Source organism: Spermophilus citellus (assembly GCF_964194105.1).
Source record: "Spermophilus citellus genome assembly, chromosome: 3".
Taxonomy (NCBI): Eukaryota; Metazoa; Chordata; class Mammalia; order Rodentia; family Sciuridae; genus Spermophilus; species Spermophilus citellus.
In genome coordinates this window covers 4108034-4130056 of record NC_138184.1, presented here as the reverse complement: position 1 = coordinate 4130056, position 22023 = coordinate 4108034, and the positions used below count along the sequence as shown (strand labels likewise).

General features: G+C 54.3%; 1 protein-coding gene across 1 annotated transcript in view; it reads left to right on the top strand.

The window, feature by feature from the left end:
• Positions 1–21522, top strand: part of C3 (complement C3) — a 31072-nt gene extending 9550 nt beyond the window's left edge. Inside the window, exons 15-41 of the mRNA XM_081285335.1 lie at positions 52–181; positions 388–459; positions 654–854; positions 2360–2468; positions 2743–2828; positions 3826–3968; positions 4054–4266; positions 7560–7626; positions 7726–7812; positions 8494–8697; positions 9176–9251; positions 9576–9735; positions 11471–11569; positions 12278–12434; positions 12752–12915; positions 14530–14688; positions 14825–14884; positions 15083–15173; positions 15328–15379; positions 17168–17255; positions 17347–17436; positions 19148–19253; positions 19719–19808; positions 19980–20060; positions 20946–21029; positions 21118–21253; positions 21340–21522. Coding sequence (XP_081141461.1) covers positions 52–181; positions 388–459; positions 654–854; positions 2360–2468; positions 2743–2828; positions 3826–3968; positions 4054–4266; positions 7560–7626; positions 7726–7812; positions 8494–8697; positions 9176–9251; positions 9576–9735; positions 11471–11569; positions 12278–12434; positions 12752–12915; positions 14530–14688; positions 14825–14884; positions 15083–15173; positions 15328–15379; positions 17168–17255; positions 17347–17436; positions 19148–19253; positions 19719–19808; positions 19980–20060; positions 20946–21029; positions 21118–21253; positions 21340–21481 — 3147 coding nt within the window. The 3' untranslated portion in view covers positions 21482–21522. The remainder of the gene's footprint in view (positions 1–51; positions 182–387; positions 460–653; positions 855–2359; positions 2469–2742; positions 2829–3825; positions 3969–4053; positions 4267–7559; positions 7627–7725; positions 7813–8493; positions 8698–9175; positions 9252–9575; positions 9736–11470; positions 11570–12277; positions 12435–12751; positions 12916–14529; positions 14689–14824; positions 14885–15082; positions 15174–15327; positions 15380–17167; positions 17256–17346; positions 17437–19147; positions 19254–19718; positions 19809–19979; positions 20061–20945; positions 21030–21117; positions 21254–21339) is intronic.
• The last annotated feature ends 501 nt before the right edge of the window (positions 21523–22023 follow it).

The window sequence follows — 22023 nt, the reverse complement described above, 5'->3', positions numbered from 1 at the left end:
AACAGGGGATGCTGTCCTGCCTGTCCCTACCTGGCCACCCACCCCCTGCAGATCTGGGACGTGGTGGAGAAGGCAGACATTGGCTGCACCCCGGGCAGTGGGCAGGACTATGCTGGAGTCTTCATGGACGCAGGGCTGGCCTTTAAGACCAACAAAGACCTGCAGACAGCCCAGAGGACAGGTAGGGGCAGCGAGGGGCTCTGGAATGGGGCACCTGGTTCAAGTCCCGCCTCCACCGGCCCCACCAGCAGGCTTCTCCTGGGCCTCAGTTTCTTCATCCGTCCAATGGAAACAGCCACACGCCAACTTGAGGCTGTTGTGAGGGGTGATCCCAGGGCGCACAGTAGGTGCTTTACCCAACCTGTTCTTGGTCCACCTGCCCCTCAGAATTGGAGTGCTCCAAACCCGCTGCCCGCCGGCGTCGCTCCGTGCAGCTCATGGAAAAGAGGATGGACAAAGGTGGGGCCCTCTGCCTGCCCTTCCCCACCACCCGCCCTGGGCCTGGCCATCTGGGCCCCAAGGTGACCTCCCAGGAGCCAAAGAAGGAAGAGGGGAGGGCTGGCCCCGGGCACTTCTTCCTGGGTCTGCCCTGGGCTCTCCTGGGTGGGGGCACCTGGCCAGGGCTCTGCCTGAGCAGGTGTGTGCTCCCACAGCGGGTCAGTACAAGACCAAGGAGCTGCGCAGGTGCTGCGAGGACGGGATGCGGGAGAACCCCATGGGCTTCCCCTGCCAGCGCAGGGCCCGCTTCATCTCCCTGGGCGCCTCCTGCGTGCAGGCCTTCCTGGACTGCTGCAGCTACATCACCCAGCTGCGGCAGCAGCACCGCCGCGAGGGCCTCCTGGGCCTGGCCAGGAGTGAGTCCCTGGGACAGGAGCCTGCCTGCCTGAGGGAGGGGGAGGGCCAGTCTGAGGGGGAGGGGGAGGGCCTGTCTGGGGGAGGGGAGGTTCTGTCTGGGGGAGTGGGAGGGCCAGTCTGAGGGGGAAGGGGAGGGCCTGCCTGAGGGGGAGGGGGAGGTCTTTAAGGAGGGAGATACACCTCCCCATGAGGTGCAGAAAATCCCTATTCTGGAGTCTGAAAAGGACCAGCTCCCCACCTAAGGGCAGAGGGGTCCCTTGTGAGGGGAGAGGAAGGAGGCCCTTCCACGAGGGCCAGGCTCTCAGGTGTGAGGGAGAAGCAGCACCTCATCTAGTGGTGGAGCCACCTGGGGTGAGGGAAGAGGTTCTGGCCTAGGAAGACTGTCCCAGTCCTGCGGAGTCAGTCTGAAGTCACACACTGTGCCCAGGACCTCAGTGGTAGGAGAGAAGGTCCCAGGTGGTGGGGCTGTCCGCACCGGGTGCCAGTGGGAAGGCTCAGAGGGGTGCGAAGTTTCCTTCACGCAGGGAAACTGGTCTGTGCTGTGACCCAAAGCCTGGCGCCAAGTCAGGCCACCTGATGGATTAACAAGCAACTTTGATCCATTCATCTGACCTTCAGTCAGTTTTCTTTGGGGGGAGGAGGGATTGAAGACAGGGGCATCGATCACTTAGCCGCATCCCCAGCCTTATTTTTTATTTTATTTACAAAAAGAGTCTCACTGAGATGCTTAGCACCTTGCTTTTGCTGAGGTTGGACTCAGTCTGCCATCCTCTGGAATTACAGGCGTGCTCCACCGCCCCTGGCATTCATTTAGTTTTTAATGAGACAAAATGTGTAGTCAGCTCTGTGTCCACAGGTTACACACATGCAAATCATTTGGTTTGGGGTTGGGTTTAGGTTTAGGTTCTTTCTTTCGTTTTTTTTTTTTGTTTGTTTTTGTTTTTTTTTTTTTTTTTTTTTTGTGCCCTTGGAAGGAGTAGTTCAGAATGCAGGTGGGCCCAGGCATCTATGGGATTCCATCTGCATACTGTGATGGAGTGCAGAGCCAAACTAAGATCTGTCCATCACGTTTGAGGAAAGCCCAGCCAGGGTGGAACCTAGTCCTGTCCAGCTGTATTTGCTTGCTGAGGGTCAAGCTGGTTGTTCAAGGCCACCACTTCTTCAGTGGTCCCCACAAGGTCTGGGGAGCTCTCCAAAGGGCTGGTGGCATTAGGAACTAACATCCATGGATGCAGGGCCCTGATCCTTACGGAGGTCCATGCAAATGTTTTCCTTTCGTTGAAAATCAAGAGGAAGGCAAGGTTATATTCATCTTGATAGCAACACATTTGCAAATAGAATTTTAATTTTTTTTAATGGAGTAAGGACTCCAGAAAGGTAACTGTGCCTGGGCCCATGAAGAGCCACAGCAGGCCTCTGGGTGCGTTTCCCGGCTAAGAGCCCCCACAGTGCAGAGGGAACAGTGTGGGAGCTGGGCTGCCCTCAGCCAGCTCTCACCCGTCAGGTGACATGGATGAGGACATAATTCCAGAAGAAGACATCATTTCCAGAAGCCAGTTTCCAGAGAGCTGGTTGTGGGCCATAGAAGAGTTAAAAGAGCCAGAGAAAAACGGGTATGGCCAGGGTGCCCCTGCCCATCCCTGCCACCCCCTGCCACCCCCTGCCCACTGCCAAAGCTCGGCACACTTCGCCAGGGTGACCTTCCATCTGCATACACCTGCAACCTCGCATCTCTTCTAGAGCCACTGTGGAACCCACATCCCAACCTAGGAAAATCAAGACCTGGGTCACCCCCACGTGCCCGCCCCTCCAGCCTGTGCCCTGCCCCCAGGCCTCGCCCTCCTCCCTGCTGGACATCTTCTAATGCCCCCACTTCTCCCAACCCAGAATCTCCACGAAGGTCCTGAACATCTTTCTGAAAGACACCATCACCACTTGGGAGATCCTGGCTGTGAGCCTCTCCGACAAGAAAGGTGAGGGAGAGTCGGGGCCCTGGGCCCCTTCCTGTCCCAACCTGGCTCCCCCGGTGGGCTGAGCGGCCCCGCTTCCCTCTGTCCTGGCTACTGCATGTCTTCAAAGGCCAGACCTGGACACTGAGTCTCCAAAAATTGCGTTAAAAAATAAATTTCAATTTTTAATGGGAATTTTAAGTTCACAGAAAAACTCAGCAGAAAGAACTGAGAATTTCCCTACCCACCCCCGGCTACAGTTTACATTTTCTTGCACTAGTCTTCACAATCCATTGTGCATTTCCCTTGAGCAGCTCAGAACTAGATTTTCACTGGGAATATTTCGATCTGTATCTGGGTTTCATGATGTTCACAGTTGAATAGGCAAATTTTCAAGCCCAAGTTGTTGCAAACATACTTAAACATTTCCCAGTCACTGAATCTAGTATTGCTTTTTTTGTGAATTGAGATTTAACTCACTCATAAAAATCCCCCTTATAAACTGTGCAGCTTATAAGCTTTTCTCTATTCACAACATCTATCCTCAACTATTAGCTTTTTAGTTTAAATCTGGTTGAGATGGAATAAGTGTAAATAAAAGTTAATTAAATGAAAGTAAGAAACAGCCCCACTCCAGCCAGCCACATCCGCAGCTCTGGGTGATCCCAGGCGGCTTTAGGGTACCTGGTTGGAGAACAGATATATTTTGGAGACCCGCCAGTTAGTTAGGCTGGCTGTCTTCCTACACATGCATCTAAAAGTCAAACTGCAAAGAGAAAGGAAATCATCAATGATAAGGCCACTTCCTGCCCCTCCACCATCTGGAACCCATGCCTTGGCCAGTGTTTAGTCTGTGGGCTTCTGCAGAGTCAGGTGCAGCTTGGGCCAGCTCCCCTGGTTGAGGGTGAGAGCCAGGACTATGGAAGAGGCAGCAACTTGAGTTCAAGCTACAGTTCCCTTTGGGTTAGCCCGCCCTGCCCTTCCCGTGCCCTTGACATTGGTGCTGTCTCTGTGCGGACAGGGATCTGCGTGGCAGACCCCTACGAGGTCACGGTGATGCAGGACTTCTTCATCGACCTGCGGTTGCCCTACTCTGTGGTGCGCAATGAGCAGGTGGAGATCCGAGCTGTCCTCTTCAACTACCGCGAGAAGGAGAGTCTCAAGGTGCGCCCTGGGGAGGGGGCGGAGGCCTGGGGGTGTGAGGGGACGCCCTGTTGCGCACCTGCGCGGACACCTCCTTCCCTGGCAGGTGAGGGTGGAACTGATCCACAACCCAGCGTTCTGCAGCCTGGCCACCGCCAAGAAGCGCTACTACCAGACTGTAACGATCCCGCCCAAGTCCTCGGTGCCAGTGCCCTATGTCATCGTGCCCTTGACCATAGGGCTGCAGGAGGTGGAGGTCAAGGCTGCTGTGTACAACCACTTCATCAGCGACGGTGTCAAGAAGACCCTGAAGGTCGTGGTGAGTCCTTCGCGCATCCGCTGTCCCTTGTCCTTCAGGGAAGGTGCCTGGGCTCCATACTGCTGACCCCCGCTGGGTGACTCAGGCTCTGAGACCCTAAGAATCATCACAAGCCAGGCTTAGTGGCTGCTCCCGAGATCTCAGCGACTCAGGAGGCTGAGGCAGGAGGAACCCAAGTCCAAGGCCTGCCTTAGTAACTTAGTGAGAACCTGTATCAAAAAAAGGGGGGGTGCTAGGGGTGGAGTACCCAGTATACCCCCCATCCCCGCCAAAAAAAGGAATCATGGCAGTATCCAGCTTAGAAATTTAGAAGTCTCAGATATTTGGAGGCAGATCCAAGATTAGTATAATGTGACTGAGATAAATCAGGCACAGAATTCTTAAGGATGCCAAAATGTCAGTCATTAAGATTAATAGTATCTTCATGCAATAATTTTACTATGATGACTGTTATTATGTTAAATGATGTTTCCTCTTATTCATTATTTTTTTAGTTGGTCATAATACCTTTATTTTTTTATTTATTCTTCTGTGGTGCTGGGGATTGAACCCAGGGTGTTGCTTGTACTAGTTTGCACTGTACCGCTGAGCACTGAGCCACAACACTAGCCCTCCTCTTATTCATTTTTAATTTCAATTTTATGGTGGTAAAGTAGGCATAACAGTTGCCACTTGAAGCATGTTTAAGTGTACAGTTCTGTGACATTAAGAGCATTTATATTGTGGTGCAACCAACACCATATCCACCTGCTGAATCCTTTCCGATTATAAAACCAGAACTCTATATTGTTTTCCATGTGATATTTTATGGAAGAAATCAAAATGAGGGCTGGAGGTGCAGGCTGAAGGTGGAGAGTGTATGCACAAAGCCCGGGTTCTGTTCCCAGAACTGGGGGAGAAAAAGAAATCCCAGCCAGGCGTGACACCTCTCACCCCAGCAACTCAGGAGGCTGAGGCAGGAGGATCACAAGTTCAAGGCTAGCCTCTGCAACTTAGCAATACAAGGTCTCAAAAAGTTTTTAAAAGTTGGGGTGATGCAAATATGCTCAGTGCTTAAGTGTGCCTAGGTTCAATCCTCATTACTAAAAAAGAGAGAAAGAAAGAAATCCAAATCAATGACAAAAAAAGGGACAGTAAATGAAATATCAAAATTTAATTTAAAGCAGACCAGATCCCACATTGTCAAGCCTAGGCACGTGACACACACTGACACAAAAGGAAAAATTAGTGCCCTCTTTACGTTTGTATTTTCCCTCTAGTGGTTAATTTCTTCCAAAATGTCAAAGAAGTTTGGAAAACTATTAAAATATTGAAAAGCTGCTGCATTCAAGCAGACAAAGTAATTTTACATGAAATGGATTTCTGCCCCAGCCAGACTCAAGTATCATTCATATTTTCAAGATTTTCTGGAAGCAGACTTACAATTTTACCAATTGTTTTAAGGCTCTGCAATAGAATCATCTTTTAAAAGTACATAAACTCATAGTGAGGGTCTCGCGTTCCTTCTGCCCCCACACTGGATGGCTGTGAGTGGGGAGAAACGCCAGGCCTGGCGGGAGCCCTTCTGTCCAGCTCCTGAGAGCAAAGCGCACCAGTCTCCCCCGTTCCATATGCCCTCATGTTGGCGGCCTGAAATGGATCATGGCAGGATACTTACCCCACGGGAACTCACAGCCTACCAATAGGGGCTTTGCCTTCCTTGCACATGTGTCAGCAGCTCCCTGGGGAAAGTCAATCTCCAGACAAAATCTGCTTTTATTACCAGTGAGGGGAGACGGGGTCCTGGGAGAGAAACTGCTGTCCACATGGAAGCCTTTTGTGGACACACAGATGGGGGCCTGGGTTGGACTTTTAGTACTAGCTAAAATAGGCCCTGTTTCATGAGCCCTCGCTGTGTTTCAGGCCCTGTGCTGCTTACTTGGTGCATATTCTTTTATTTAAGAGATGCTTAGATGGCAATGGGTTTAACACCCAGACTCTGTGGCCAGGTGACCAGATTTAAACCTCAGTTCTGTCCTCCTAGCTGTGTGACCTTGAGCCAGTCACTTCACCCCTCTGGCATCCCAGTTTCCTCATTTTGTAAATAGGAGTCATCTAGTCCCAGCAGGAATCCCGAGGACCAGCGTGTTCAGGATGCGGCTTCATGGGAAGCTGCTGTAGGATAAACATGCTATTCCTTGCTGCTGAACAGAGGGACTTCGCAGCTAAGCTTAGGCAGGTTTTTGTTGTTGTTGTTGTTGTTTTGTTTGTTTGTTTTCTTTTTCATTGAAAGATGGAGCCCGGGGCTTGGTGCCTGCCAGGCAAGCTCTCCATCACTGAGCTGCACCCCGGCCCTACAGCAGTTTTTGATCTAGTTGAGGCTTCACATTCTAAAATGCTTCTCTTGTGATAATACCTTAGTGAATAAAAGTTGCCCAAATGAACATTTAAAAAACATTTTTGAGAAATCCTCTCTTGTGTTGTCCCTAATTCTGGGGGTGCTTAGCCAAAGCACCTCCCTCCTCCACTCCCTCTGTGTCCTCAAACTTCTGGCCTCATGGAATCCTCCCACCTCAGCCTCCTGAGTAGTTGGGCCTATAGACACACCACTGTGCCCAACCATGACCACCTTAAGTATCTCTACTTAAGTCTACAAGTTTTTTAAACTAAAGAGAACGTGAGTGATGATAGCTGTGCTGGTCAGCTTTCTGTCACTATAATGGAATACCTGTGGAAACTAACTTTTGAAGAGAAGAGGTTGATTCAGACTCAGGATGTTGGAGGTTCCAGTCCATGATCAGGCAGATCCAGTGCTTTCAGGCCTCGGTGGGGGTGGGGTGGCTCATTGCTGTGGAGTTGCAGTGAGGCAAAATCCTTCACCCCCTGGTCAGGAAGCACACAGAGCAAGGAGGGTCTGCAATCCCATTATCCCCTTCACAGGCACAACCCGGTGACCTCAAGAGCTCTCGAAGACCCCACCTCTAACAGGCTGCATCTCCTCCCAATAGCACCACCCTGAGACTCAGCCTGCATTGCACGGCCCTTTAGGGGACATTCAATATCCAAACCATAGTGAAAGCAGCACCCACCCCATTGGATTGTGAGGATCCAGTGAGCTAGCCCAAGTAGTTTCTCAGCACATGTGAAGATTTCAAACGTTTTCATCATTGATGTAGAATTGTTTGATGAATTTGCACAAGAACTATGTAAGGTATGACCCCTCTGCTAGGGTCATCCTCATGACAGTGGCTTGCTGACCATCTGTGTCTGTCCTTTTCTTCACTGGACTTCCTCCCTCTTCCAACACCCCATAGCCCGAAGGAATTAGAGTCAACAAAACCGTGGCCATTCGCACACTGGACCCAGAACGCCTTGGGCAAGGTGAGCCATCAGCCGGAGAGGGTGTGGGGCTACAGCCTGGGCATGGTGGTGCCGGGCAGGGGAGAGAGGGGCTGGTGCCGTCACATCTCTCCCCTGTAGCTGGCGTGCAGAGAGAGGAGGTGCCAGCCGCAGACCTCAGTGACCAAGTCCCAGACACTGATTCGGAGACCAGGATCCTCCTGCAAGGTGAGCCATTCCCAACCCTGTAGGAACCAGGAAGGTGTCTGGGCGCCAGGCTCTGTTAGCCACACACCTGCCTCCACATCAGCTGGGGCAGCGCCCCTTGGATCTGTTTAGAGGAGCCCTCTGGCACTACTGACTTCACAGAGAGCTTTTGCTGCTAAGTACATTTGGAGGAGAGCAGAAATTCTGCCAAGAATTGCTGGGATGGAAGACCAGGGCGAGGAAGGGCAGGAAGGGGCCTCCCAACCTGGGAGCTGAAGGGCTGGGGGCCAGGAGCCTTGGCTCCCTCATCTGTGATGGGGAGTGAAAGAGCAGATTGGCCTCCCAGGTTCTTGTGACTATTAAAAGGGATGCTGTGCGCTGTTCTCTCAGAACTGAGCCTGGCAAAGGGCATGACGCACCATACAAGCATTCATGCCTAGAATACTTTACTGTGGGCGAAAGGAGAGATCTGGGAACCAGGGTCCCCTGTGAAGTAGGAGCTCCCCTGACTCCCATGAAGAAGCCCCGACCAGCCCCTCAGCCAGGCAGCCTCCTCACTCCCGTCACGCCCTCCTACCCCTCCCTGTCCTGAGCCCTTGGCCCTGTCTGGTGGGAGGCTGGGAACGCTGGGGACAGCCTGGACCTCCCACACCCGCTGCACAGTGGGCCCCTGTACTAGATCCCCCTAATGCCCTGCTGCAGGGACCCCAGTGGCCCAGATGGCAGAGGACGCCGTGGACGCCGAGCGGCTGAAGCACCTCATCGTGACCCCCTCTGGCTGCGGGGAACAGAACATGATCGGCATGACGCCCACGGTCATCACCGTGCACTACCTGGACCAGACTGAACAGTGGGAGAAGTTCGGCCTGGAGAAGCGGCAGAATGCCTTGGAGCTCATTAAGAAGGGTGCGCCCAAGGCGCAGGCTCCTGGGAGGACCCTCCCCTCCTGACCGCGCCCCTCCCTTGAGACTCCGCTCTCCCTGCTACGCCTCTCCCCAGAGCCCCTCCCCTCCTCTCTCAGATCCCCCAACCCTTCAGAGCCCTTGGCACCAGCATCCTGCCCCACCTGCGCCCTTCCCCTGAATGCCTGTCCCAGCCCAGAGGGCACCCTGCCCTTTCAGAGTCCCTCTCCAGTGAGTCCCCACTTCCACCAGACCTCCTCAGCTCCCTGGACACACCTGTCTCTTATTCTCTTACTCCCTCAGAACCCCATCCTCCTTAAGCTTCCCTCTCCTCCCTCCCCGACATCCCCCTATCCCACCCTGAGTCCTCCTGCTCTCAAGGAACCCTTGCCACATCCCGAATGACATCCTCGCCACACACCTTTTTGGGGTAACCACAAGCAGCAAACCCCGTTCCTGTGGTGACCACTCTCTTCCCTCAGGGTACACCCAGCAGTTGGCCTACAGACAGCCCAACTCCGCCTATGCCGCCTTCACTAACCGGGCGCCCAGCACCTGGTGAGTCAGGGTGGTCCGCTTCCCCAGCCTCCGCACTGCACCTGGCTGAGTAGGGCCTGGGTTTCAGCCAGGGGTGGTCTAGGCCAGCAGGACACAAACAGCCCTGTGCAGCGCTTCCAGGGCGCTTCCATGGACGCAGCAGCCTTTAGTCAACCAAGTGACCTGCGCAGGTAGAGCTTCATTAAACACTGACTTCCTGAAACTCTGGAGTCCTGGGGGTAACCCAGCAACCGAGCCAGGCCCCACCCCTCTCTTCTCATTGGGTAACTGGGATGGCAGTCTGCAAGCCCAGAGCCGATTGGTTCACTCTGTGTCCTCCCCCAGGCTGACAGCTTACGTGGTGAAGGTCTTCTCTCTGGCTGTCAACCTCATTGCCATCGACTCCCAGGTCCTCTGTGGAGCTGTTAAATGGCTGATCTTGGAGAAGCAGAAGCCAGATGGACTCTTCCAGGAGGATGGGCCCGTGATAGCACAACAAATGACAGTAAGCGATTGGGATTCACGGCAAGAGTGGGGGAGAGAGGCGCCTGGGAGGCGCGGGAGGCACAGGAGAAAGGCTCCCTCATTCCATTGGCGCCCAATTCACTTTGCGTGGGTCAAAGTGAGGGACAGGGAAATAATTGTCACTCCATCGCTGTAAAATCCAGAAGTGCAAAATGAAAGTGCATGACATCTTGTGGCGAAATAAATAAGAACTTCATTAAAGCAAAGGCAGAGGGCCTACTGGAGAACCTGGGAATCTCCTATCACATCCCGTTCAACCCAGCTCCACTCCTGCCCATTCCACTACCCGGATGATGCTCAAAACTGGCCCCTTCCATCCCCAGGCTCAGAGCTCGTCCACACATCTCCCTCCTTCACCCTGAGACCTTGGAAATGCTGCTCCTGGTCATTGCCCTGCAGGCTTCACTCTTGTTAGCTCTCAGGTGTTCACCACCGATGCTTTTCAAATCTGATTGGATGTCTCCAAAGAAAGTCCTGAGGCTCATCGTTTTTTTTTTTTTTTTTAATTTTTAGTTGTAGTTGGACACAATATCTTTATTTTATTTATTTATTTTTATGTGATGCTCAGGATCAGTCCAGTGCCTGGCACATGCTAGGTGAGCACTTTACCGCTGAGCCCCAGCCCCAGCCCCAGCCCCAGCCCCAGCCCTTCCTCTGACTCTTAAATTCCACAGGGGAGTGGTTCTCAAAGTGTGATATTCCGACCTGCAAGAGCATCCACCCACAAAGTTGTTGGAAATGAACATTCTGGGATAGCATCCCACATCTGTTGAACCAGAAATTCTAGGGATGGGGCCCTGGAATATGAGTTCTAATAATCCCATCTCCCCAGGTGATGCTGAGGTATGCCCAAGAGAGAGAATCAATGCCCTAGTCTGACCTCCAGGCTCCCAGCCTCACAGCCTGCCCTCTCCTTCTACACCCTACCCACACTGGGGGAAGCTTGTTCAGTCCTGCCACAGGGGCTTTGCACAAGCTCCCACTGCTGCCCAGCATGCTAACCCTGCACTCAGAGCTGACACCTCTAAAGATCAGGGTGCCAGCTGCGCTCTCTCCAGGATAGCTGTCCTGACCTCACAGGGTCACTGCCCCATAGTTCATTCACTGCTGTGTCCTATTCTGCAGAGCCTTCATAAGTCAGAAATTAATACAGGTGCTCCCCGACTTACCATGGTGCCACTTAGGATCTTACACTTCACAATGCTGGGAAACCATATCCCACACCACGTTCCATTCTTCACTTTCAGCACAGGTTGAATACAAGAAGGAGAAATTCAGCACTTGGTATAATAGCCTCCTGGGAGGGGTGTTAATGTGAGTGTCCTGAGCACAGATCAGGCTAAGCTAGGATGCGTGGAAAGTCAGGGCACCGAATGAATTTTACACGATATTTTCCTTTTGCCATGGTTTGTTGGCAAGTGAGTCCCTCGGAAGCCGAGGAACCTCTGTACCCACGGAGGAGCCTCTGGATCCAGCCTCCTGTCCCTGTTAGACAAGAGGCTCAGGAGGCTGGAGCTGGGCCTGGTGTTCATTTACCCCTGTGTAGGCACAGCGCCAGGTCAGGGGTCCTCTGGTGACATTGCAGAATGAACAAATGATTGCACTGATTCATATGAGAGAGTCTGGCTGACCCTGAGGGAAGGGAGCCCTAGGAGGAGCCCCAACCCTGTCCAGAGACACATGGTGACCTTGTCTCTGCTCTGCTCCCGTCCCAGGGAGGCTACCAGAACAGCGTGGAAGGTGATGTGGCCCTCACAGCCTTTGTTCTCATCGCCCTGCAGGAGGCTAAGGACATTTGCGAGGGGCAGGTCAACGTAAGTGCCCTCCTCAGCACCGCCTGTCCCAGCTGGGGAATGTCCACCTGGGAGGGGAGGCACTGCCTTGGGCGGGGGGGGGGGGGGTCGCCAGAGCCCTGCACCTGCTACCTAGTAAATCACCCTGTACTTACTCCGTGGAGGTCTTGGCCAGATTGCCACGACCCTTGGGCATCCCTGTTGTCATCTCTCAGGGTTTCGGGAGGTCAGCAAGTGGATACACAGCAGGCACGCAGGAAGTGAGGGTGATGGCAAGGAGAAGGAGGAAGGGGGGAGGACAGCGGGGCGGGGGGGCTCGTCCAGGCTGCCTGCTGAGTCGGACTCCTCCTCATGTCTCCTGCCTGTTCAGAGCATCTTTTCCCAGCACTTGATTCAGTGACGTTACATTGGCAGCTTGACATCGACCCTGGGGGGCAGATTTGCACCGCCAATCCGTACAAACCAGGGCTCCCCCAGCCTTTGCAGGAGAGGGCTCCTTGATAACCTCCCAGCACACCACTGACATGAGACGCTCAGGTACATGGCAGCTGTTCAGTCACAAGGCGCTCACAGGTGGCCAGGAGGTCTGGGAAACACTGAAAGCACAGATCCAAGACAAAGGTCCCAGGACAGACACCATCCTGACGCCCCGGGAGTGGCACATGCAGGATGCTGACCATGGCTGTGGTGGCGACCACCTACCAGAGTGCCCGCCCCTCTGTCCCATAGCTCCTGGGAGACAGCATCTCCAAGGCAGGAGACTTCCTGGAATCCAGATACCTGAACCTGCAGAGGCCCTACACCGTGGCCATTGCTGGCTATGCCCTGGCCCAGATGGGCAGGCTGAAAGGACCCCTCTTTGAAAAATTCCTCAACTCATCTACAGGTGAGGGTAGCCATAAGGCGGGGGAGGGATGCAAGACTGGGTTGAAGGGAGAATACCTTGAGCTGTGATGTGTGGCTATACATCCATCGTCACTGCAGATCACAGAAGAAGGCCCTTGCCTGGCTCACTCAGGGAGGGGTAGGGAGCACTGGGTTGAAGGGTGGAGTCAGAGCCCACAGAGCAGAGCAGGGCTTGAATGTTGGCCTGCATATAAGACCTCAGTGCATCGCAGGGAGGATCTCTTTCTGAGCTTTCCCTGGACCATCCCCAGGCTGCAAGGACAGTGAGCCTGGGGGCTCAGGGTGTCCACTTTGCAGATAAGAACCGCTGGGAGGAGCCAGACAAGCATCTCTACAACGTGGAGGCCACGTCCTATGCCCTGTTGGCCCTGCTCCTGCTGAGGGACTTCGACACCGTGCCCCCCGTGGTGCGCTGGCTCAATGAGCAGAGATACTATGGAGGTGGCTATGGCTCCACCCAGGCAAGCACCCCACCCCTGGGCTCCTGCACCCTACCTCCTGTAGCCTGCCACCCGCTCCCAGACAGGTCTCTGAGACCCAGGCGGGAGGCTCTTCTGTCCCACGAGCAAGGGGGCTGGAGAGGAGCAGAGAACCCCACTTCTCTTGGTTACACCCCCACCTGGGGTCCAGACTTCATTCCAGAAGCTCCAGGCTTTGATCTGAGCCTCTGCTCTCTCTGCTGTCCATTCCGTGTCCTCGGGGCTCCAGCTCAGGAGTGAGCCCCCACTTCCCTTGGTGGCTCCTGGTCCACGTTGCCACTTCCACCAGGCTCCCGTTCTAAAGCGGGCTCTCCCTTACTCCAGGGCACCGTCCAGGCCCTCTCCCTCCTACACCACGTCCAGAGCCTTCTACACCACGGTTTCAGTGTCTGCAGGGTCCAGCAGCCCAGGCTCCAGCTTGAGCCTCTTTCTTTCTGGTGGGCTCTCCATTAAAATCCCAGTGTTGCTTCACAGTGTCACACTCGGATTCAGCGTCCTCAGGCTCCGAGGAGGTCCTTTTCTTCCACGACTGGGTTCTAGACACATTTCAGGGTCCCTAAGTCCTGAAATGAGGCTGTCTCCTCTGGATAGGCCGAGGCCCCATTCTCAGGGTTTCTAGACCTTGTGTCTTATGTGGTGTTTAGCTCTTCATTGCTGTGACAAAATGCCTGCGAAGATCAACTTAGAGGAGAAGGATTTATTTGGCTCTTGGTGTCAATCCATAGTTGTTTGGGACCATCACTTTGGGCCTGGTGAGGCCCACACCATGGTGGTGAGCATGGGGCAGAGTAGAGCCGCTCACCTCACTGGCTGGAAGGCAGACAGAGGAAGGGACCAGATCACTCCCCAAGGACCCACTGCCTCCACCTCGGTGCCCCCCTGCAGTTTCCACCAGCTGTCAACAGCCCGCCCAGCTGTGAGTCCCTCCAAGGGTCCATGTGCTGATGAGCTCAGAGCCCTCAGGTGCTCCTCACACGCCCCAAGACTCACCAGGCTGCATGGGGACCAACCTTCAACCCTTCACATCCAGTCAGAGCACAGCTGGGCTTTCTGTTGGCTCTTAGACACGTCTGCAGGGTCTTCAAGTCCTGGTCTAAGCCTCTGCATCCTGGGGAGTTCCGGAAAATGGGACATGTCCTCAATATCTGATGAACTCCAGTCTTTATATTTTTTGGTACTGGGGATTCAACTAAGGGTGCCTAACCACTGAGCAATACCCCCAGCCCTTTCTTACATTTTATGTAGCGACAGGGTCTCACTAGTTGCTTAGAGTCTCACGAAGTTGCTGAGGCCGGCCTTGACTTGTGATCCTCCTGCCTCAGTCTCCCAGGTCACTGGGATAACAGGCGGATACCTCCATGTCTGGCTTCCAATCTTAACGACACACGCTGGTGGGCTCTAGGTCGGAGCCTGTGTCAGTGAGAGGGCCGTGAGCCGTGTGTTCGGTGCCCAGCACTCCGCAGTCTCACCCTGCTCTCTGGTGGTCTCTGGGCCTAGCTTTAATGCCCTAACTCTGACCCAAACCTCTTTATCCCCAGTGGGTGCTGAGCACTTCCCTGGGCTCTCAGTTCACCTCCCTTCTGTCATGGGTTCCAGGCCACCTTCATGGTGTTCCAAGCCTTGGCGCAATATCAGACAGATGTACCTGACCACAAGGACTTGAACATGGAGGTGGCCCTCCACCTGCCCAGCCGCAGCTCCCAGATCAAGCATCGCCTCCTCTGGGAATCCGGTAGCCTCCTGCGATCAGAGGAGGTACAGCCAAGCCCTCTTTACTCTGGGCCTTCCCACCACGGTTTCTGGGAAGCAGGAGGGAGGCACATGGCTATGGGAGTCCTCAGAGCCAGGGAAGGCTTGGTTCCTAACACCCTCTCTTCTCTCTCCCCTGCAGACCAAGCAAAACGAGGGTTTCAGTTTAACAGCTAAGGGCAAAGGCCAAGGCACACTGTCGGTGAGGACTGAGGCCCCACAGCTGCTGAGCCACCAACCCAGGCCCTCCACCTATCCAGGGCCCTTCACCGCCCATGGCCCTCCACCTGCCCAGAGCCCTCCATATGCCATGCCCTTTACCTCTGCCCCACAGTGACCCTCTCCTGCTGTCCTCAGCCATCTCAAGTCCCTTGAGACATTGTCTCCTCCCATCTCACAGGTGGTGACAATGTACCATGCCAAAGTCAAAGGCAAGGTCAAATGCAAGAATTTTGACCTCAGGGTCACCATAAAGCCAGCCCCTGAAACAGGTACAGGGAATGAAGGCCCTTGGCATTCCCTTTCCCAGTTTCTGTTCAAAGAGGAGAGGGCGGAGGGCGTGGCTGGGCAGCTCCCTCTTCTTCTGGGCTCCTGCATCAGAACCCAGGAACGCCCTCCCCATCTCACCCCCTTCTGTGTTTCTAGCCAAAAAGCCCCAGGATGCCAAGAGCAGCATGGTCCTTGCCATCTGTACCAGGTAACAAGCTGGGTCCTTGGGTTTCCTCTTGGTCAACCCTCTGTCTTTAGCAAGATTTCCTCCTACTTATTTTTTATTGCTATTTTTGGTGGGCTGCGGTGACCCCAGGGCCTCACACATGCGAGGCCACAGCTCCACCACTGGGCTAAGCCCCAGCCAACAGGATCCATGGGACCCAAGAGTTCTGAGTGTCCCGTGCATCTGGTACCATCTTAAGTATCTGCCATGTGGGAGAGTCTGATGGTCAACCGCAGCAATGGGGATGTCACAATTGTTGCATGACTTTTAAATTTTCTATCAGAATCCTAAAAACTGTTCTACTCTCAGTTAAAATGAGGTAGGGAGGGGGCTGGGGACAGAGCTCAGTGGGTAGAGTGCATGCCTGGCATGCACAAAGCCCTCCCTGGGTTCAATCCTAAGCACCACAAAGACAAAAGAAATGACATAGGGAGGGTTGGGGTGGAGCTTGCCAGGAGAGCCCTTGCCCCACACGCAGGAGGCCATGGATTTCATCCCCAGCACTCCCCAAAATGGTGTAAGAAATGAAAAATATAGTCAGGCAAGGTTTTTGTTTGTTTGTTTTTATTGTTCTGTAATTTAAAACATTAGAACATTGAAAATAAAGGTGTTTTCCCTTATGATTTTTTGCTTACTTTGGGGTACTCATGGTTGGACCCCGGATGCTGTACTACTGAACTACACCCCCATCCCTTTTTTAAAAAATGTTTATTTTGAGACAGAGACTGGCTAAGTGGCCAAGGCTGGCCTCAGCCTTGTGATCCTCCTGCCTCAGCCTCCGGGGAAGCTGGGCTTGTGCGTTTCCCACACACCTGCTCAGCTCTCCCCTGTGAACCCTGTTCTCTGGGCTGGTTTCTGCAGTAAGCTCTCCTTTCCCATCCTGCCTTGCCGGGCTCCTGTCTGAGTTCAGATCCGCTCCATTTTATCCTTAGAGCTTTCCAAGTCATGAGGTTTCTCAGGAGTCCCTTTCCCGAGGAGCGGATCCCCCAATCCTGTCCTCCTCTGGGACATTGTCCTCCTTTTTGTCACTACCCCTCGTCACTCAGGCTGACTCACATGGCGGCAGGGGCAGTGTCCTCAGCGCCTGGCACCCCTAGGGGACACTCACTTCCAGCATCATCTCTTCACTTCTCTGCTGCAAGGTCATTTTGTTGTCCAGTTTCCTCTCTTCAGGACCCTCCTGGGTAAAGCGTCATGTGGGTCCATCAGGAGGACAGAGGCGACACAGCTTCGTGCTTTGCTGTCTGTGTGTTACGTGAATAAATGCATGCTCCGGGACCTTTGCGGGCAGGCTTTCAGAGGGGTCATGTGATTGGTCATTGATCTCAGAGCTCATCTTGCTTTACAGAGCACTCTGTGGGTTGATGAGCTAGCAAAAGGTCTGTACTGTAGGCAAGGATGACTACTATCCCGAGGTGCTGTGGTTTGAACCATGTCATTGGATGCTTGTTCACTGAACCAGGGTAGCTGAGTCATGCAAAGTCAGGGCTGCCCATATTCCTGTCATTTTCTAGAAGAACTGAGGCACAAAAGGGTCAAAGAACTGATCAAATTCACACAGCACCAAGATCTGAACCCATGCAGAACCTGAGATCTTCATGACCTTGACCATCACAGTTCAGTTTTGCTCTTGGGGAAGTGTTTCCTAAAATTGAACAAGTTCCCATGATGCTGGGTGGGAATCGGAGGCCTCGATCCGTGGTCAGACAGACCCTTCTCATCCAGGAGCAGAGCCCTGGGCTCCAACAAATTTCCCTCTGCCCTGTCCAGGTACCTGGGAAAAGAGGATGCCACAATGTCCATCCTGGATATAGCCATGATGACAGGCTTCGTTCCTGACACAAATGACCTTGAGCTGGTATGAAGGGCTCGGGGATGGGGATGGGGAAGAGGCTGCAGGGAGAGCAGGGGTCCAGGAGGGAGTCTTCATAAGCCCCGCCCTTCCCCAGCTGAGCACCGGAGTGGACAGATACATCTCCAAGTACGAGCTGAGCAAAGCCTTCTCCAACAAGAACACGCTCATCATCTACCTGGACAAGGTCAGCCTGCTAGCTCCCCTGGGAGGCTTCCACAGGCACCTGGACCCCTATCTGGCTGCCCTTTTCTTGTGTCTTGACCCTTGTGCTCAGGTCAGGCTGGCACCAGGCTGGGGGAGACAGGGCCCATTGCTGTTGGAAGGCAGGAGAGAGAGCTTATAAAACAAGGTGGCCAACCCAGGATGGCCTTCTGCGCCCTCTCGCCCTATGACCCCAGATGTGATATCTCATTTTCCACTGCATCCTGCCACCTCTGATGACAGTGTTAACAGCCACCAAAGAAGAACTTGTTATTGTTGTTTTAAGAGCTTGGTTGAGAGATGCCCATGTTTGTTCCTCTGCATCTGTCTTTTATGTTCCTTGCAGCTAAAATTCTTTTGCTCTCATCATCACTGCCATGTTTTTGGCTTTTCCCTCTCCCCTTCCTGTGTATTCCCATTCTCCTGTCTCCATATCCTACCTGCTAACTCCCAGTATCCCCAGAGCTCCCCAACCCCACATTCAGCTTCTTAAGGAAAATTAGTAGCTACAACAAAACCCTTAAGAGTACACAAGAGAGTTGTATTTCTCACTCTTATTAAGTCCATTTGGCACCAGGCATGGTGGTGTGTACCTGTAGTCCCATATATTCAGTAGATGGAGGCAGAAGAGTCCCTTGAGCCCAGCAGTTGAAGTCCAACATAGGCAACATAGCATTTCTAAATAAATACATAAATAAATAATAAAGCCCAATTGGTATGGGCGGCAAGGAAGGGGTCCTCTGCTCCACACAGTCACTCAGGGATCCAAGCACGATCTACCTTTTGGCCATTAATTCCTAGGGTATTGGAATCCTTTGCAGAATCCATTTTTTTTTCTAGAAAAGACAATGATATATGGGATGCTTTTGTGGGTTCTTTCTTAATTCATTTCATGATGTAACAAAATACCTGGTGATTTATGAAGAAAAGAACTTACTGAGCTCACAGTGTCAGAGGCTGAAAATCCAGGATTGGGTGGCCTCAACTGTTCAGCGCCGGATAAGGGCCCTCAGCTGTCATGCTGGGAGCAGGTACAGGAGAAAGGTTACATGGTGGGAATGGAGCCTAGAGAGCAAGTCCCGAAAACCACACTCCCTGGATCACACCCCACTGTCCTGGTGACCAATCCAAGCCCAGGAGACCTGGCCCACTCCTGCAAGATGAGCACTGATCCCGTCCAAAGGTCCTGCCCTGTGACCTAATTATCTCCCTTAAAGGCCCTCGCTCCTCAATGCCCTTACACTGGGGAACTGTGTCCCCACATGAGTTTGGGAGGGGGAAAGCCACTTCCCAATCACAGCAGGCCTGTCAGCAACCAATCAGCAGAGCTCTGACACCTGTCCAGACCTGACTGCAAGTGGGCAGTGAGAGAAAAGAGAATGGGCCTGCTGCTCGGCCCAGCCTCCTCCTCCTCCTCCCCACTGCCCATACTCCTTATGATGCCTCCATTACTCCACCTCGGCTCTGCCTGCACCCCCTCCAGGGCACTCTGCATGAACCCATGCAGAATCTGAGATCTTCATGACCTTGACCATCACACAGTTCCTTTCTTGCTCTTGGGGAAGTGTTTCCTACAATTCAACAAGTTCCCATGATGCTGGGTGGGAATCGGAGGCCCCCATCCCTGGGGGATCAGTGACCCATCACATAACTCCTTCCCCTCACACTGACCATCCTCACCTCCTTCCCCTCAGATCTCACACAGCGAGGAAGAATGTCTGTCCTTCAAAATTCACCAGTACTTCAATGTGGGGCTCATCCAGCCGGGCTCTGTCAAGGTCTACTCCTATTACAACCTGGGTGAGCAGCCAAGCTGGGCCTGGGCTCTCAGGTTCCAGGGACCTGAGGGTCTGGAGACTGAGGGCTCCAGGGGTCTTAGGGTCCTCGGGACCTGTGAGTTGGGGTTCTAAGAGGCTCAAAGTCCTCCAACAGAAAGATGTAGGTCTGAGGTTCCCATAGATGCATGAGCTGTCGGGGAGAGGAGGGTCCCAACAACCCAGGAGTCAAGATTCTGAGAGTCCCAAGAATCTGAGACTTAGGGATCTGAGGGTTGGAAAAATGAGGATCCCAAGGATTTGGGGTTTGGAGATTTGAAGTTCCCAGGGCCAAGGGTCCCAAGGATCAGAAGCGTCTCAGGAACAGAGGGTTGGGGACCTGGCATGTGCAGGCCCCGGGCACTTGGGCACTGGGAATCTGAGTCTGCCAGGCTTGGTCTCTGGGGGGTAGGGCCAGGCCTCTGAGCCCTCCCCATCACTCTGCCCACAGAGGAGACATGCACCCAGTTCTACCACCCAGACAAGGAGGACGGAATGCTGAGCAAGCTGTGCCACAAGGACCTGTGCCGCTGTGCTGAGGGTGGGCACCTGAGCTACCCTGAGACACCCACCCCGTAGGGGGACCCTGGGAGCCCTGAAGCCATGCCCTGGGGACACCAAGAAGGATAGGCCCTGGGCCAGCCACACCCATGGGCAGTGAGCCCTGGGTGAGGAGTGGGGCTCACACAGGGTCTCCACCCCTACCCTGCAGAGAAGTGCTTCATGCAGCAGGAGGAGGAGGTCACGCTGGATGACCGGCTGGACAAGGCCTGCGAGCCCGGGGTGGACTATGGTGAGTGGGGGTGGGGTGTGTGTGTGTGTGTGTGTGTGTGTACACACGTGAGGGTGCACGTGAGGGTGCACGAGGATGGTGGTGTGCATGTCAGGCCCTGTGCCAGTAGACTGTGGTGACTAGTGTGTGAGTATGTGTTGCGAAGGGCAAGCCTTGAGGGGAACCATGGTTACCATGGTGGAGTTGGGAGGAAGCTGAGCCTGAGTGGATACTGCTGTGGGGGGCGTGTCTGCGGGGCGTGTCTGCGGGGCTGCCCTGCATCAGGTGGTGTGTGAGGCTGTGGTTGGAGAGGGCTGTGGATGGGAGCAGCTTTAGGGGCACATGTACCTGTAGTTGCAGGTGGCTGCACTCTGTGTGGCTGCCTGGGACAGTGTCCATGGATGACTTGGAAGGGAGTCATTGGTCATTGTGTATGTGACTAGTTGTGGGTGACTTAAGTTTGTGTTGTATGAGGCTTTGGTTGTGAATGACAGTAACTGGAGAAGCTGGAGTTCTGTGCGTGGCTGGGGTCTTGGGTGGCTACAGCTGCGTGCGTGTTTGTGTGGGGGGGTTGTGAGAGGGAGTCGCACATAGCCATGGTTGGACAGGACAGTGCTGTGGACAGCCGTGCATCAGCGCAGCCGAACTTCTGGGTGTGACTCTACTTGTGGGCGGCTGGAATTGCCTACATGCCTCTGAGCATGACTGTGGGATGGTGACCAAGTGACCACGTGTGGTTGTGTGTGTTCCTAGGAGGGTGCACTGCAGCTTGCCTGGCTGAGACCCCTCGGGCTCTGCGTGGGGTGGGGAGGGAGCCACATACGTCCAGGTGCCCATGCAGGTGAGGGTGTCCCCCACCCCACGGGCAACGTGCCCAGGACCCAGGCTTTCCCGCCTCCTCCACAGTGTACAAGACCCGGCTGGTCAGGTCGGAGCTATCGGAGGACTTCGACGAGTACGTCATGGTCGTGGAGCAGACCATCAAGTCAGGTCAGACACAGCTCCCCATCTCTCTGCCTGCACCCCTCCTTCCTCCCTCCCCTTCCCAGGGCTCAGCTTGGCGCCTGCTCCCCTCCAGGCTCCGATGAGGTGCAGGCTGGGCAGGAGCGCAGGTTCATCAGCCACGTCAAGTGCAGAGAGGCGCTGAAGCTGCAGGACGGCAAGCACTACCTCGTGTGGGGTCTCTCCTCTGACCTCTGGGGAGAAAAACCCAAGTGGGTATCCTGCGCCTGTGCGTGCCCGCCCCGCCCCAGGCCCGCCCCGGCCCCGCCCCCGCCTGACCTGCTGCCCCCACCCCCAGCATCCGTTACATCATTGGCAAGGACACCTGGGTGGAGATTTGGCCAGAGGCAGAAGAATGCCAGGACGAGGAGAACCAGAAACAGTGCCAGGACCTGGGCGCCTTCGCCGAGAGCATGGTGGTCTTTGGCTGCCCCAACTGACCACCACCGCACCCCTCCAATAAAGCTTCGGTTGTACTCCACGTCTCCCCAAATCTGGAGTCTTTTGTTAGAGGAAAGGGGCACCTGCCGTCTCCCCTGTCCCCACCTCCTTCCCTCCTTCACCTGCCACCCCGCAGCCTGCCCTGCACCTCGTCTGAAGTGCGCCCTAACTCACCTGCCCTCCAGCTGCGTCCTCACCTGAATGCTCACCCCCTTCCCGCCAGCAGTCCCCGCCTCTGCACCCAGTTCTCACCTGCTTGCTTACCTGTGTCCTCACTGAATCTGACCAGTGCTCCCTGCTGAACCCCCACCTGTGCTCTCCTCTGCACCCTCAGCCACATCTACCTGCACTTTGCTTGTCCTCACCTGGCCAGGCCTGAACATCTTCACCTGCATCACCTTTGCAGGTGTCTGTGCTGTGCATGGCCCTCTGGGTCCTCACCCTCAGCGTCTCTGGATCTCTTCTCTGGGCTCTTTCCAACGTCCTCACCCACATTCTCGGTCACATTTACCTTTTAGGAGCCCTTTCCCCTGAGCTTCAC